At 37.9% G+C, this 17,493-nt stretch overlaps 3 protein-coding genes across 3 annotated transcripts in view; 1 reads left to right on the top strand and 2 right to left on the bottom strand.

Annotated features, from left to right (window-relative positions):
- Window positions 1-17,493, top strand: part of LOC128217503 (sodium- and chloride-dependent GABA transporter 1-like) — a 45,749-nt gene that overhangs the window by 8,921 nt on the left and 19,335 nt on the right. The window lies entirely within an intron of this gene.
- On the bottom strand, window positions 5,379-6,053 carry LOC128217457 (uncharacterized). The gene has a single exon (XM_052924613.1). It carries the CDS (start codon window positions 6,051-6,053, stop codon window positions 5,379-5,381), a length of 675 nt encoding a protein of 224 aa, XP_052780573.1.
- Window positions 15,832-16,506, bottom strand: LOC128217456 (uncharacterized). The gene has a single exon (XM_052924612.1). The coding sequence runs from the start codon at window positions 16,504-16,506 to the stop codon at window positions 15,832-15,834; it is 675 nt and encodes a 224-aa protein (XP_052780572.1).

The following is a 17,493-nucleotide window of genomic DNA, read 5'->3' as shown; positions in this document are numbered from 1 at the left end:
TGTCCTTTGTTTAATTTAAAACGGTGTTGTAAAAGAAAAGATGATTTAAGTCTTCATTTAAAGCAAAATTTTGCCTTCCGGCGTAGCATATACGGCGTAATTTATCACGTGGTATACACACACTGGACATGATTTTACTAAGTCAGGATGACCGGAGTGTTTATTGTAGCAGGGAGTGTAGTATACACACTTTTGTAGTATTGAGATTATTTCAGAGTAGGTAGTCATAAAAGAAAAATAATTTTGACATACGGTTCTTCACTGTACATGTTGCCTTCCCAGTTCCAGCAGTTATATGACATCACCATTACGACATATGAATAATTTCCGATGTGTGAACATTCTCAAGTTTTTATGAGTGATAGACAGGTTTTCATACGCACAAACAAAAAATGTCCTGATTCCTGAAACTTTTATACCCTGATAATCTAGTCTTGCTTAAGTTAACATTAATAGCATAGTTTAACCATTTACTCATTAACTGAAATGTCATTTTGTAATCTGTCATGGCGGATTGTTCAGTTGTTTTAGAGTGTTGAGAGTTTTTTCTTTGGAATAATTAACCCCCCTTTTATTGACTTAAAGTGTAACTTAAAGCCTGTACTTAAGGAGTATACATGGTAATCATAGTCTGCATTCGCTGTTATATAAAAATTATGTTTTTATATGTAGTGAAAACAACGATGGCGGTGTGTTATCTATGTGCAGTGGTTGTACCGTAGTGTTGATTGTAGCAGGTTGTTGATATACACGATTTGGTAGTATTGTGATTATTTTAGAGAAGAGGAACATACAAGAAAGATCATTTGGACAATACGGGTCACTACCGTAGGTGTTGGTTTCCATTTGAAGCACTTACTGGCGTCGCCATTACGTACGATATATGCATTTCCGTTGAGTGAAAATTCACAAGCCTTTTATATGAGAGATAGACAGGTTTCCAAATGCTTACACAATGTGAATCGTTAATGTCATCGTTCCTGAATCTTCCCCTTGTATTCTGTTCTTGCTTGATTTATCATTCTAGAGTAAATCTTAAAGCATTTACTGCTGCCCTTAAACTGAGAGGTCATTCTAGGACTGTCATGGACATGTGCATTGTTCAATTTTTAGAGTCTGTTTTTTAAGTGTGGAGATAATATTCTTAGGAATAATTTAACCCCTCCCCTTTTTTATCGACTTAAAGGGTAATTTCAAGCTTGACTTTAGGAATTTATATGATTATCGTAGTCTGTATTCGCTCAAAAATGCTTTTGTTTGTTGTGTAAAATATATCTTTCCGGCAATCAATTACAGAGCAAATGACAATGGTGATGTGCAATCTAAATGTTGATTTGATGGATAACTCAAATGTGAAATGTCATTTCGTCTATTATATAGTCTGGTGTATCGGGAATTAAACAGCTCTTTTTGTTCTTTACTCGGTCTGTTGAACCGGAGTGCCGTTTGTACATGGTAACATTGGAAATTCCTTTGATGATTCCATCTGGGGCGCATCTAAACACATGTTCGTTGCGTTTTATAGTCCTTGCGGTTAATAATTAAATGATTTATATTTGGCATGAAATGGAATGAAATAGTAAACAAACACATATTTTACTGATTGTGTACGCATGGGTATATTGCCTAATGTATTCTGAAACAAACCGTCTGTTAATTCTATGAATTTTGAAAGTGCTTCATTATTTAATAACTTAGTTTTAACTGCATGGTGACCTATATAGGGTCATTGAAGTAAACTAGATTTTCCCGAAGGATTTTAAGCATGCATTTGTCTGGAGTTGTTCTAGAATTTTCCATTCATTCCATGATTCATTTTTAAGGAAGAACAATTTTCTTATAGAATTTGAGAGAAATTCAAGCGGAAAGCAATTTCTGGAACATTCTTATTTGGTATATAACATAAAGGCGAACTTCTCCGGTTACTGGTATGTGGTAAAATTAAAGTTTTCGAACATAAATATAATATCTGCGACCTGAGCTTTTTTCAGCACTCTTTTATCACTGGTTTGCAGATATATACGCAAAAACTTGCTCATTCCAAGACAAAAATAAATAAAAAGTTATATAAACGATAAATCTGTGAGAGTGCAGCTTACAGTTTCAACAATGTTTAAAAATCTTAAATCTGCCAGGATAACAATCCATTCATTTGTGAGAACAGTCATGAAAGTAGTTTTAGATTAAGATAGTACTCCTATAGTGTACAATATTTCATGTGATTTAATTCAAATGGGCATTTAAAGATATAAGGATCAGTTGAGGTATTATGTTAATTATTGACATATTTCTTTACTTCAGATATTTTTGATGTTCACATTACATATAAAATCAATTTTGTAAAACTGCTAGCGAAAAATATTGTCCCTAGTTACGTACTCAAAAGGTATTTAGTTTCTAAAGAAATAGTGTGTACATAGTTTTCAGTAAATAAGTACGCAAATTCCATGCTCATGTTTGTGGTACGCTTCATTGGGCTCTGATATAATATCTCATAGATTAACCTGTATGTAGGTCATTGGCAATAAGCTGAGACCATTGATTGATTAAACTTTATATGAATAAATTCAACAAAAAGGGCCTGAAATATTTTATTCAGTGATTGGTGAGAAACAGCTCGTCGGTTCCTTGCAGAAACTACGCCTATATTAACTTTCGTTCAGAGTCTAAATTCAGACTCAGTACTCAAAGACTCAATGGCGACTCAATCTTTGTTGTATTTATGATTATAAAATAACTACTTTAAAACGAATGGTGATTAAATGCTTTCAATTTTACCGATAACAGTTTATATATACTATTATCAATCCATAGTCTATCATAGAGACGGAAACAACATGTTGTTGTTTTTCATTCAAAATTTCGCATCTCGGATTCTGAGACACAAACTCATACTGCAGACCTTAGTGACTAGTAAAGCACAGGGAGCTTCTGCCTTTAAGCACTTGTACCTCTCATGATCATATATACCTAGGTTTAGAACAACCCGTCAAAATGTAGATGTACGAGCATAGTTCGCGCCACAAACGTTTTGCAACACACCGACCGATCGACTGTATGGTGACTTCATTCTTTGTTAGCCGTGACTTTCTTATTACCTATAGTCACGGCTAACAAAGAATGAAGTATGTTTCATAGTTCAGTGATTTATTTTCAGTTTTGGACATAAAATTTAGATAGTCGTAATCAGCAGTTTAAATATTCTCAAATAAAATAAAACAACAAAGGGAAACCAGCCAATAAACTACTTTTTGATTACGCCAATGTCAATGACTCTATAACTTATTTTTACAACGAATTACTGAATTTATAAACCTTTGTCAACATTTTATTGAAAGAAAAGAAAGCCCTCAATACACAACTCTCTCATTCTAATACTCCTAGTAGTTATTTTTAATTCCAGTTTTGTTTATTTGTTATCAATGTAATATTGTTCAAAAACGGCGAAGTGACAAATAGCAGAAATATTGATTTCATGATTTCTGCCTGCATAGCAACACATACTAGAGTGGTTGCGGAACACTAATTGTACGGGTACGTGTATGTGCGGACTCAGTTTATGCCTCAAGTCATCAAGGTATGTGCATATGTTTGTAGTATAAAATGGCATACGATATAGCACGAACAAATGAGTTGTATGCTATATCAACGAGATTACAAGACGACGTTTCAATAGAAATCTCGCAAACGAGCAGCTACACGTACATGTACAAGTCCGCGTCGTGTTCAACATCGTCTCTAATACCCGTGGATTATCCGTGGATAAATGAGTTCCGTGCAACGGCACACACGTGTTCATACCGCGTAATAATATCTCTAACACAACAATGTTTAACATTTAAAGCATTAGGCGAACATTTTACGACATTCTAGATCATTAACTTTTCCATCGCTTATACTTGAATAAAAAACAAGAACAGAATAGTAGATTATCAACGCGTTGTCATCATAGATCAATGCGACACACTGTAAATATCTACTGCTTCACCTGATTCAAATCAATAACGGTTGACTGCTGATATGACAAAATATAATACTGACCACTTAAACTAGCTTTTGTGTGGCATAATACCGCTCGGTTAAATAATTATTTTTGAAGAAATCCGTCATAGCAGGTTTCTTAAACATTTCGAGAATCTAGGTAATTGCAAAATGCCCATTTTCAAATATTTTATTCTTTCTCGAGTAAAAGCAAATCCTCTGGATCATATGCTAAGGAAGTGTGATGGGTGTATATCACAGTGCAATAGGGTGGAAGCTTTAATCATACTCTCAATAAATGTCTGTTATTTTTATTTAAACAAAATCTGCATGAATTTATATTCTTGATAATGTCACTGTACTTGATGTAGCTTCATGATTCCTGTAAACGAATAGAAGTAGTTCTTATAAAATTGCAACAACTTTATAAAGATGTCTTCAAATAAATGGAACTATTAAAGCAAAGTTAATGTGTGCATGTATGAAGACGCAATGAAAATGCATTAATCAACATAAAATTACAAACACAAGGTAATTTAATCTTCAACAGGCGAATTGGAATTTCGGAAATGCATTAGATAAAATAAAATTAACAAACACGGTGATACAGTTCAACATTCGGAATGGAATTATAACCCCTCTGTCCTCCCATACTCACCGAAATAATGTACGTGGGATTTTTTTTGTTAATTTTTAGATTTCTATAATAAAAAAACACATCAAAGTTGGTCTTGTCAACGTAACTGCTGCCTATGGCATGACCCGGTATACCCTGCTCCTGGTATATAGTATAATGTGGATGTAAAGTATGCATGCCAGGAAAAGGTCATCCAAAGGGCATTCAAGCAAAATAAAACAAGCGGAATGTGTAAGCGTAATATCATTTAAAACAAAGCATAACAATTCAAATAGATAAATGTTATGCGTTTAGAAATGGCAAAGTTAGATGTAACATCAGAGTTTGCATTAAGGCACGGTTATCTGACAATTAAAAGAAAAATACAGTTTTCGCACAAAGAAATGTCCAACAACAAAAAGAAAATAATCAAAACACTTCGGTGGTGGTGCCGCTGTTCCAAAACACTTCGGTGGAGGTGCCGCTGTTCCAAACACTTCGGTGGTGGTATCGCTGTCCCATACACTTCGGTGGTGGTGTCGCTGTCCCAAACACTTCGGTGGTGGTGGCGCTGTTCCAAACACTTCGGGTGGTGGTGTCGCTGTTCCAAACACTTCGGTGGTGGTATCGCTGTCTCAAACACTTCGGTGGTGGTGTCGCTGTCCCATACACTTCGGTGGTGGTGTCGCTGTCCCAAACACTTCGGTGGTGGTGGCGCTGTTCCAAACACTTCGGGTGGTGGTGTCGCTTTTCCAAACACGTCGGTGGTGATGTCGCTGTCTTAAACACTTCGGTGGTGGTGTCGCTGACCCAACCACATCGGTGGTGGTGTCGTTGACCCAAACACGTCGGTTGTGGTGTCGCTGTCCCAAACACTTCGGAGGTGGTGTCGCTGTCTCAAACATTTCGATGGTGGTGTCGCTGACCTAAACACTTCGGTGATGGTGTCGCTGTCCCAAACACTTCGGTGGTGGTGTCGCTGTCTCAAACACTTCGGTGGTGGTGTCGCTGTCTCAAACACGTCGGTGGTGGTGTCGCTGTCCCAAACACTTCGGTGGTGGTGTCGCTGTCTCAAACACTTCGATGGTGGTGTCGTTGACCCAAACACGTCGGTGATGGTGTCGCTGTCCCAAACACTTCGGTGGTGGTGTCGCTGTTCCAAACACTTCGGTGGTGGTGGCGCTGTCTCAAACACTTCGGTGGTGGTGTCGCTGTCCCAAACACTTCGGTGGTGGTGTCGCTGTCCCAAACATTTCGATGGTGGTGTCGCTGACCTAAACACTTCGGTGGTTGTGTCGCTGTCCCAAACACTTCGGTGGTGGTGTCGCTGTCCCAAACATTTCGATGGTGGTGTCGCTGACCTAAACACTTCGGTGGTGGTGTCGCGGTCCCAAACACTTCGGTGGTGGTGTCGCTGTCTCAAACACTTCGGTGGCGGTGTCGCTGTCCTAAACATTTCGGTGGTGGTGTCACTGACCTAAACACTTCGGTGGTGGTGTCGCTGACCTAAACACTTCGGTGGTGGTGTCGCTGACCTAAACACTTCGGTGGTGGTGTCGCTGTTCCAAACACTTTGGTGGTGGTATCGCTGTCACTAACCCTGCGGTGGTGGTGTCGCTGTCACTAACACTGCGGTGGTGGTGTCGCTGACCCAATCACTTCGGTGGTGGTTGCGCTGTTCCAAACACTTCGGTGGTGGTGGCGCTGTTACAAACACTTCGGTTGTGGTGTCGCGGTAAAATATATTACGATCTTACACCGAAACATGCAATTTTTCTCTATATATAACCCCAGTAAATATATTTTTAAGTTGAATTTACTTGTTAAAAGAAACAATATAAAATTCAAAGATTTTATCTATTTATATAATAAGGTTTTTTACTGACATTTTCCACTTAAAAAAGGTTTGTATGTTAATGTTATGGATCCAAAACCTGTTTACTTCTTGAAGCTCATTAGATTTTGTATATTTATGTTTTGTTACATATCAAAATGATCGGCATAGTCTTTAAACATCTAAAACAATCGTCATCGTAAACAAGAATTGCTCTTCCGAAGCGACATTTAAAGACTGCCAAGTTCATATCAAAGATATAAAACAAATACTTATCCGAGGAAAATGTATGAGGTATCTAATGTATTTATCACTTTTGAAATTGGCCTATTGCACCAGCACATGTTAAGAAATAAAGTTCGATGTCTAACTGTATACAAAAAAACACCCGATTTCATGGGCAAAATTGGCGGGAAAATACGGTAGTCGAAGGTAAGGATAGGATTTCAGACATTAAACAATGCTGTTTTATCAGACTTTTTGTAAATTAGGAAACGCGTAGCTATAACATAATTGATCCGATGTAACAAAAAATTGCATGGTATGGAAAGTGTAAAAAAAAACACAAAAAAAACCTACCGACCTTTTTTTCGCCATGTTACCGGAAACAAAGGTTGTTTTTTTTTGGCCTTATGTTGCTCTGGGTGAGACTCGGAGTTCTCTGTGAAGTATTTTTGTACACACGATTTTGTTTCAAAAAGGACAAAAATATATATTTTAATTAATTTCCGAAAAGTGCATTTGAAAGCTAAGCTCCTTCTTAATTCAATGTAAGTTTGGGTGACCAACAAAACCCTAAAAAAGGACCAAAATTTAAAAATCATACAATTAAAACAAGACATCATCTTCAAGGGCAAGAATTATCCTATCAAATGGAAACCAACACCTACAGTGGTGACATGTACGTGAAGTTAGCGGCCTAGCGGCCTAGCGGCCTAGCGGCGTGAAGTTAGCGGCCTAGCGGCCTAGCGGCCTAGCGGCGTGAAGTTAGCGGCCTGGCGGCCTAGCGGCCTAGCGGCGTGAAGTTGGCGGCCTAGCGGCCTAGCGGCCTGGCGGCCTAATTATTTTTTCTATTTCCAAGCAATTGTTAATGCGTTTTTTTAAAAAAAATGATAAATCAAGGTTTTTTATTCATATGGTTACATAGCGGCCTTAAATTGTTATATATTCAGAATATTTTTCTTTACCTTTTATTCTAAAACAATTTTAAATTAACTGTTTTATGCACAAATTATCACTCGTAAGCGTTTTTTTTTTTTTTTTTTTTCAATAAAGTTGATCGAGCACTTCAGCGGCCTAGCGGCCTAGCGGCCTAGCGGCGTGAAGTTAGCGGCCTGGCGGCCTAGCGGCCTAAAATGGTTTCCTATTTCAAAGCATGTATACATGCATTTTCTTCTTAAACAATGACATATTAACTGTTTTTATGCACAAATTAACACTTTGAAGCTATTAGCGATTATCAACAGTTTTTTTTCAAAAGCGTCGATAAAGCAGTCATCTATTTCAAAGCATTAAACATGCATGTTCTTCTAAAACAATGATATATTTATTGTTTTTATGCACAAATTATCACTCTGAACCGTTTTTCAACTTTTAAAAAAAAAGTCGATCAAGCACTTCAGCGGCCTAGCGGCGTGAAGTTAGCGGCCTAGCGGCCTAGCGGCCTGGCGGCCTAAAATGCTATCCTATTTCAAAGCATGACTACATGCATTTTCTTCTAAAAAATGATACGTTAACTGTTTTTATGCACAGACTATCACTCTGAGGCGATTATCAACATATTTTTGAGAAGGATAGGCATGTATGCTGACTGCTTAATCGACTTTTTTGAAAAAAAAAGATGTTGATTATCGCTAATAGCTTCAAAGTGTTAATTTGTGCATTCAAACAGTTAATATGTCATTGTTTTAGAAGAAAATGCATGTATACATGCTTTGAAATAGGAAACCATTTTAGGCCGCTAGGCCGCTAGGCCGCCAGGCCGCTAACTTCACGCCGCTAGGCCGCTAGGCCGCTGAAGTGCTCGATCAACTTTTTTGAAAAATAATTGAAAAACGCTTCACAGTGATAACTTGTGCATATAAACAGTTAATATATCATTGATTAAGAAGAACAGGCATGTTTAATGCTTTGAAATAGCTGACTGCTTTATCGACGCTTTTAAAAAAAATGTTGATAATCGCTAATTGCTTCAAAGAGTTAATTTGTGCATAAAAATAGTTAATATGTCATTGTTTTAGAAGAAAATGCATGTATACATGCTTTGAAATAGGATACCATTTTAGGCCGCTAGGCCGCTAGGCCGCCAGGCCGCTAGGCCGCCAGGCCGCTAACTTCACGCCGCTAGGCCGCTAGGCCGCTAGGCCGCTGAAGTGCTCGATCGACTTTTTTGAAAAAAAGTTGAAAAACGCTTCAGAGTGATAATTTGTGCATATAAACAGTAAATATATCATTGATTAAGAAGATCAGGCATGTTTAATGCTTTGAAATAGCTGACTGCTTAATCGAATTTTTTGAAAAAAAAGATGTTGATTATCGCTAATAGCTTCAAAGTGTTAATTTGTGCATAAAAACAGTTAATATGTCATTGTTTTAGAAGAAAATGCATGTATACATGCTTTGAAATAGGATACCATTTTAGGCCGCTAGGCCGCCAGGCCGCTAACTTCACGCCGCTAGGCCGCTAGGCCGCTAGGCCGCTGAAGTGCTCGATCGACTTTTTTGAAAAAAAGTTGAAAAACGCTTCAGAGTGATAATTTGTGCATATAAACAGTAAATATATCATTGATTAAGAAGATCAGGCATGTTTAATGCTTTGAAATAGCTGACTGCTTAATCGACTTTTTTGAGAAAAAAAAGATGTTGATTATCGCTAATAGCTTCAAAGTGTTAATTTGTGCATAAAAACAGTTAATATGTCATTGTTTTAGAAGAAAATGCATGTATACATGCTTTGAACTAGGATACCAGTTTAGGCCGCTAGGCCGCCAGGCCGCTAACTTCACGCCGCTAGGCCGCTAGGCCGCTAGGCCGCTGAAGTGCTCGATCAACTTTTTTTCAAAAAAGTTGAAAAACGCTTCAGAGTGATAATTTGTGCATATAAACAGTTAATATATCATTGATTAAGAAGAACAGGCATGTTTAATGCTTTGAAATAGCTGACTGCTTTATCGACGTTTTTGGAAAAAAAACTGTTGATAATCGCTTCAATGTGTTAATTTGTGCATAAAAACAGTTAAAATGTTATTGTTTTAGAAGAAAATGCATGTATACATGCTTTGAAATAGGATTCAATTTAGGCCGCTAGGCCGCTAGGCCGCTAATTTCAGGCTTCTATGCCGCTAGGTCGCTGAAGTGCTTGATCGACTTTTTTGAAAAAAGTTTGAAAAACGCTTCAGAGTGATAATTTGTGCATAAAACAGTAAATTTAGAATTGTTTTAGAATAAAAGGTAAAGAAAAATATTCTGAATATATAACAATTTAAGGCCGCTATGTATCTATATGAATAAAAAACCTTGATTTATCATTGTTTTAAAAAAAACGCATTAACAATTGCTTGGAAATAGAAAAAATAATTAGGCCGCCAGGCCGCTAGGCCGCTAGGCCGCCAACTTCACGCCGCTAGGCCGCTAGGCCGCCAGGCCGCTAACTTCACGCCGCTAGGCCGCTAGGCCGCTAGGCCGCTAACTTCACGCCGCTAGGCCGCTAGGCCGCTAGGCCGCTAACTTCACGTACATGTCACCACTGTAGGTGTTGGTTTCCATTTGAAGCACTTACTGGCGTCGCCATTACGTACGATATATGCATTTCCTTTGAGTGAAAATTCACAAGCCTTTTATATGAGAGATAGAGATGCATGTATACATGCTTTGAAATAGGATACCATTTTAGGCCGCTAGGCCGCTAGGCCGCCAGGCCGCTAGGCCGCCAGGCCGCTAACTTCACGCCGCTAGGCCGCTAGGCCGCTAGGCCGCTGAAGTGCTCGATCGACTTTTTTGAAAAAAAGTTGAAAAACGCTTCAGAGTGATAATTTGTGCATATAAACAGTAAATATATCATTGATTAAGAAGATCAGGCATGTTTAATGCTTTGAAATAGCTGACTGCTTAATCGAATTTTTTGAAAAAAAAAGATGTTGATTATCGCTAATAGCTTCAAAGTGTTAATTTGTGCATAAAAACAGTTAATATGTCATTGTTTTAGAAGAAAATGCATGTATACATGCTTTGAAATAGGATACCATTTTAGGCCGCTAGGCCGCCAGGCCGCTAACTTCACGCCGCTAGGCCGCTAGGCCGCTAGGCCGCTGAAGTGCTCGATCGACTTTTTTGAAAAAAAGTTGAAAAACGCTTCAGAGTGATAATTTGTGCATATAAACAGTAAATATATCATTGATTAAGAAGATCAGGCATGTTTAATGCTTTGAAATAGCTGACTGCTTAATCGACTTTTTTGAGAAAAAAAAGATGTTGATTATCGCTAATAGCTTAAAACAGTAAATTTAGAATTGTTTTAGAATAAAAGGTAAAGAAAAATATTCTGAATATATAACAATTTAAGGCCGCTATGTATCTATATGAATAAAAAACCTTGATTTATCATTGTTTTAAAAAAAACGCATTAACAATTGCTTGGAAATAGAAAAAATAATTAGGCCGCCAGGCCGCTAGGCCGCTAGGCCGCCAACTTCACGCCGCTAGGCCGCTAGGCCGCCAGGCCGCTAACTTCACGCCGCTAGGCCGCTAGGCCGCCAGGCCGCTAACTTCACGCCGCTAGGCCGCTAGGCCGCTAGGCCGCTAACTTCACGTACATGTCACCACTGTAGGTGTTGGTTTCCATTTGAAGCACTTACTGGCGTCGCCATTACGTACGATATATGCATTTCCTTTGAGTGAAAATTCACAAGCCTTTTATATGAGAGATAGACAGGTTTCCAAATGCTTACACAATGTGAATCGTTAATGTCATCGTTCCTGAATCTTCCCCTTGTATTCTGTTCTTGCTTGATTTATCATTTTAGAGTAAAGCTTAAAGCATTTACTGCTGCCCTTAAACTGAGAGGTCATTCTAGGACTGTCATGGACATGTGCATTGTTCAATTTTTAGAGTCTTTTTTTTAAGTGTGGAGATAATTTTCTTAGGAATAATTTAACCCCTCCCCTTTTTTATCGACTTAAAGGGTAATTTCAAGCTTGACTTTAGGAATTTATATGATTATCGTAGTCTGTATTCGCTCAAAAATGCTTTTGTTTGTTGTGTAAAATATATCTTTCCGGCAATCAATTACAGAGCAAATGACAATGGTGATGTGCAATCTAAATGTTGATTTGATGGATAACTCAAATGTGAAATGTCATTTCGTCTATTATATAGTCTGGTGTATCGGGAATTAAACAGCTCTTTTTGTTCTTTACTCGGTCTGTTGAACCGGAGTGCCGTTTGTACATGGTAACATTGGAAATTCCTTTGATGATTCCATCTGGGGCGCATCTAAACACATGTTCGTTGCGTTTTATAGTCCTTGCGGTTTATAATTAAATGATTTATATTTGGCATGAAATGGAATGAAATAGTAAACAAACACATATTTTACTGATTGTGTACGCATGGGTATATTGCCTAATGTATTCTGAAACAAACCGTCTGTTAACCTTATGAATTTTGAAAGTGCTTCATTATTTAATAACTTAGTTTTAACTGCATGGTGACCTATATAGGGTCATTGAAGTAAACTAGATTTTCCCGAAGGATTTTAAGCATGCATTTGTCTGGAGTTGTTCTAGAATTTTCCATTCATTCCATGATTCATTTTTAAGGAAGAACAATTTTCTTATAGAATTTGAGAGAAATTCAAGCGGAAAGCAATTTCTGGAACATTCTTATTTGGTATATAACATAAAGGCGAACTTCTCCGGTTACTGGTATGTGGTAAAATTAAAGATTTCGAACAGAAATATAATTTCTGCGATCTGAGCTTTTGTCAGCAAACTTTTATCACTGGTTTGCAGATATATACGCAAAATCTTGCTCATTCCAAGACAAAAATAAAAAAAGTTCTATAAACGATAAATCTGTGAGAGTGCAGCTTACAGTTTCAACAATGTTTAAAAATCTTAAATCTGCCAGGATAACAATCCATCCATTTGCGAGAACAGTCATGAAAGTAGTTTTAGATTAAGATAGTACTTCTATAGTGTACAATATTTCATGTGATTTCATTCAAATGGGCATTTAAAGATATAAGGATCAGTTGAGGTATTATGTTAATTATTGACATATTTCTTTACTTCAGATATTTTTGATGTTCACATTACATATAAAATCAATTTTGTAAAACTGCTAGCGAAAAATATTGTCCCTAGTTACGTACTCAAAAGGTATTTAGTTTCTAAAGAAATAGTGTGTACATAGTTTTCAGTAAATAAGTACGCAAATTCCATGCTCATGTTTGTGGTACACTTCATTGGGCTCTGATATAATATCTCATAGATTAACCTGTATGTAGGTCATTGGCAATAAACTGAGACCATTGATTGATTAAACTTTATATGAATAAATTCAACAAAAAGGGCCTGAAATATTTTATTCAGTGATTGGTGAGAAACAGCTCGTCGGTTCCTTGCAGAAACTACGCCTATATTAACTTTCGTTCAGAGTCTAAATTCAGACTCAGTACTCAAAGACTCAATGGCGACTCAATCTTTGTTGTATTTATAATTAAAAATAACTACTTTAAAACAAATGGTGATTAAATGCTTTCAATTTTACCGATAACAGTTTATATATACTATTATCAATCCATAGTCTATCATAGAGACGGAAACAACATGTTGTTTTTTTCATTCAAAATTTCGCATCTCGGATTCTGAGACACAAACTCATACTGCAGACCTTAGTAACTAGTAAAGCACAGGGAGCTTCGCCTTTAAGCACTTGTACCTCTCATGATCATATATACCTAGGTTCAGAACAACCCGTCAAAATGTAGATGTACGAGCATAGTTCGCGCCACAAACGTTTTGCAACACACCGACCGACCGACTGTATGGTGACTTCATTCTTTGTTAGCCGTGACTTTCTTATTACCTATAGTCACGGCTAACAAAGAATGAAGTATGTTTCATAGTTCAGTGATTTATTTTCAGTTTTGGACATAAAATTTAGATAGTCGTAATCAGCAGTTTAAATCTTCTCAAATAAAATAAAACAACAAGGGGAACCAGCCAATAAATTACTTTTTGATAACGCCAATGTCAATGACTCGATCACTTATTATTACAACGAATTACTGAATTTATAAACCTTTGTCAACATTTTATTGAAAGAAAAGAAAGCTCTCAATACACAACTCTCTCCTTTAAATACTCCTAGTAGTTATTTTTAATTCCAGTTTTGTTTATTTGTAATCAATGTAATATTGTTCAAAAACGGCGAAGTGACAAATAGCAGAAATATTGATTTCATGATTTCTGCCTGCATAGCAACACATACAAGAGTGGTTTTGGAACACTAATTGTACGGGTACGTGTATGTGCGGACTCAGTTTATGCCTCAAGTCATCAAGGTATGTGCATATGTTTGTAGTATAAAATGGCATACGATATAGCACGAACAAATGAGTTGTATGCTATATCAACGAGATTACAAGACGACGTTTCAATAGAAATCTCGCAAACGAATTTAATACCGAGCTGGAACTTTTGCACGTACATGCAGCTACACGTACATGTACAAGTCCGCGTCGTGTTCAACATCGTCTCTAATACCCGTGGATTATCCGTGGATAAATGAGTTCCGTGCAACGGCACACACGTGTTCATACCGCGTAATAATATCTCTAACACAACAATGTTTAACATTTAAAGCATTAGGCGAACATTTTACGACATTCTAGATCATTAACTTTTCCATCGCTTATACTTGAATAAAAAACAAGAACAGAATAGTAGATTATCAACGCGTTGTCATCATAGATCAATGCGACACACTGTAAATATCTACTGCTTCACCTGATTCAAATCAATAACGGTTGACTGCTGATATGACAAAATATAATACTGACCACTTAAACTAGCTTTTGTGTGGCATAATACTGCTTGGTTAAATAATTATTTTTGAAGAAATCCGTCATAGCAGGTTTCTTAAACATTTCGAGAATCTAGGTAGTTGCAAAATGCCCATTTTCAAATATTTTATTCTTTCTCGAGTAAAAGCAAATCCTCTGGATCATATGCTAAGGAAGTGTGATGGGTGTATATCACAGTGCAATAGGGTGGAAGCTTTAATCATACTCTCAATAAATGTCTGTTATTTTTATTTAAACAAAATCTGCATGAATTTATATTCTTGATAATGTCACTGTACTTGATGTAGCTTCATGATTCCTGTAAACGAATAGAAGTAGTTCTTATAAAATTGCAACAACTTTATAAAGATGTCTTCAAATAAATGGAACTATTAAAGCAAAGTTAATGTGTGCATGTATGAAGACGCAATGAAAATGCATTAATCAACATAAAATTACAAACACAAGGTAATTTAATCTTCAACAGGCGAATTGGAATTTCGGAAATGCATTAGATAAAATAAAATTAACAAACACGGTGATACAGTTCAACATTCGGAATGGAATTATAACCCCTCTGTCCTCCCATACTCACCGAAATAATGTACGTGGGATTTTTTTTGTTAATTTTTAGATTTCTATAATAAAAAAACACATCAAAGTTGGTCTTGTCAACGTAACTGCTGCCTATGGCATGACCCGGTATACCCTGCTCCTGGTATATAGTATAATGTGGATGTAAAGTATGCATGCCAGGAAAAGGTCATCCAAAGGGCATTCAAGCAAAATAAAACAAGCGGAATGTGTAAGCGTAATATCATTTAAAACAAAGCATAACAATTCAAATAGATAAATGTTATGCGTTTAGAAATGGCAAAGTTAGATGTAACATCAGAGTTTGCATTAAGGCACGGTTATCTGACAATTAAAAGAAAAATACAGTTTTCGCACAAAGAAATGTCCAACAACAAAAAGAAAATAATCAAAACACTTCGGTGGTGGTGCCGCTGTTCCAAAACACTTCGGTGGAGGTGCCGCTGTTCCAAACACTTCGGTGGTGGTATCGCTGTCCCATACACTTCGGTGGTGGTGTCGCTGTCCCAAACACTTCGGTGGTGGTGGCGCTGTTCCAAACACTTCGGGTGGTGGTGTCGCTGTTCCAAACACTTCGGTGGTGGTATCGCTGTCTCAAACACTTCGGTGGTGGTGTCGCTGTCCCATACACTTCGGTGGTGGTGTCGCTGTCCCAAACACTTCGGTGGTGGTGGCGCTGTTCCAAACACTTCGGGTGGTGGTGTCGCTTTTCCAAACACGTCGGTGGTGATGTCGCTGTCTTAAACACTTCGGTGGTGGTGTCGCTGACCCAACCACATCGGTGGTGGTGTCGTTGACCCAAACACGTCGGTTGTGGTGTCGCTGTCCCAAACACTTCGGAGGTGGTGTCGCTGTCTCAAACATTTCGATGGTGGTGTCGCTGACCTAAACACTTCGGTGATGGTGTCGCTGTCCCAAACACTTCGGTGGTGGTGTCGCTGTCTCAAACACTTCGGTGGTAGTGTCGCTGTCTCAAACACGTCGGTGGTGGTGTCGCTGTCCCAAACACTTCGGTGGTGGTGTCGCTGTCTCAAACACTTCGATGGTGGTGTCGTTGACCCAAACACGTCGGTGATGGTGTCGCTGTCCCAAACACTTCGGTGGTGGTGTCGCTGTTCCAAACACTTCGGTGGTGGTGGCGCTGTCTCAAACACTTCGGTGGTGGTGTCGCTGTCCCAAACACTTCGGTGGTGGTGTCGCTGTCCCAAACATTTCGATGGTGGTGTCGCTGACCTAAACACTTCGGTGGTTGTGTCGCTGTCCCAAACACTTCGGTGGTGGTGTCGCTGTCCCAAACATTTCGATGGTGGTGTCGCTGACCTAAACACTTCGGTGGTGGTGTCGCGGTCCCAAACACTTCGGTGGTGGTGTCGCTGTCTCAAACACTTCGGTGGTGGTGTCGCTGTCCTAAACATTTCGGTGGTGGTGTCACTGACCTAAACACTTCGGTGGTGGTGTCGCTGACCTAAACACTTCGGTGGTGGTGTCGCTGACCTAAACACTTCGGTGGTGGTGTCGCTGTTCCAAACACTTTGGTGGTGGTATCGCTGTCACTAACCCTGCGGTGGTGGTGTCGCTGTCACTAACACTGCGGTGGTGGTGTCGCTGACCCAATCACTTCGGTGGTGGTTGCGCTGTTCCAAACACTTCGGTGGTGGTGGCGCTGTTACAAACACTTCGGTTGTGGTGTCGCGGTAAAATATATTACGATCTTACACCGAAACAAGCAATTTTCCTCTATATATAACCCCAGTAAATATATTTTTAAGTTGAATTTACTTGTTAAAAGAAACAATATAAAATTCAAAGATTTTATCTATTTATATAATAAGGTTTTTTACTGACATTTTCCACTTAAAAAAGGTTTGTATGTTAATGTTATGGATCCAAAACCTGTTTACTTCTTGAAGCTCATTAGATTTTGTATATTTATGTTTTGTTACATATCAAAATGATCGGCATAGTCTTTAAACATCTAAAACAATCGTCATCGTAAACAAGAATTGCTCTTCCGAAGCGACATTTAAAGACTGCCAAGTTCATATCAAAGATATAAAACAAATACTTATCCGAGGAAAATGTATGAGGTATCTAATGTATTTATCACTTTTGAAATTGGCCTATTGCACCAGCACATGTTAAGAAATAAAGTTCGATGTCTAACTAAGATCAAAATTAAATATTTTTATATATATTTGTTATTTGTCCATACAATAAATACAGTTTTATATATAGTATTTACCTTATAAAACAGAAAAGGGATTATGTATAAAATCTAACTTTTTAAAGTCTTTTAGTTTGTCGTTTTATTAAGTACTTTTGTTAGATCGTTGGGAATTAGTATTTTATCAAATTTACGACAAAAAAATGTTTATATTAGACAAGTTTGCGCTCGAGTGCCT

Source organism: Mya arenaria, chromosome 14, assembly GCF_026914265.1.
Source record: "Mya arenaria isolate MELC-2E11 chromosome 14, ASM2691426v1".
Classification (NCBI taxonomy): domain Eukaryota; kingdom Metazoa; phylum Mollusca; class Bivalvia; order Myida; family Myidae; genus Mya; species Mya arenaria.
Note: the sequence above shows the minus strand (reverse complement) of the source record. Positions and strands in the feature narration are given on the sequence as shown.

Excerpts from the sequence above, each read along its gene's own strand:
- LOC128217457 (XM_052924613.1), bottom strand. The coding sequence starts at position 6,053 with ATGTTTAGGACAGCGACACCGCCACCGAAGTGTTTGAGACAGCGACAC.
- LOC128217456 (XM_052924612.1), bottom strand. The coding sequence starts at position 16,506 with ATGTTTAGGACAGCGACACCACCACCGAAGTGTTTGAGACAGCGACAC.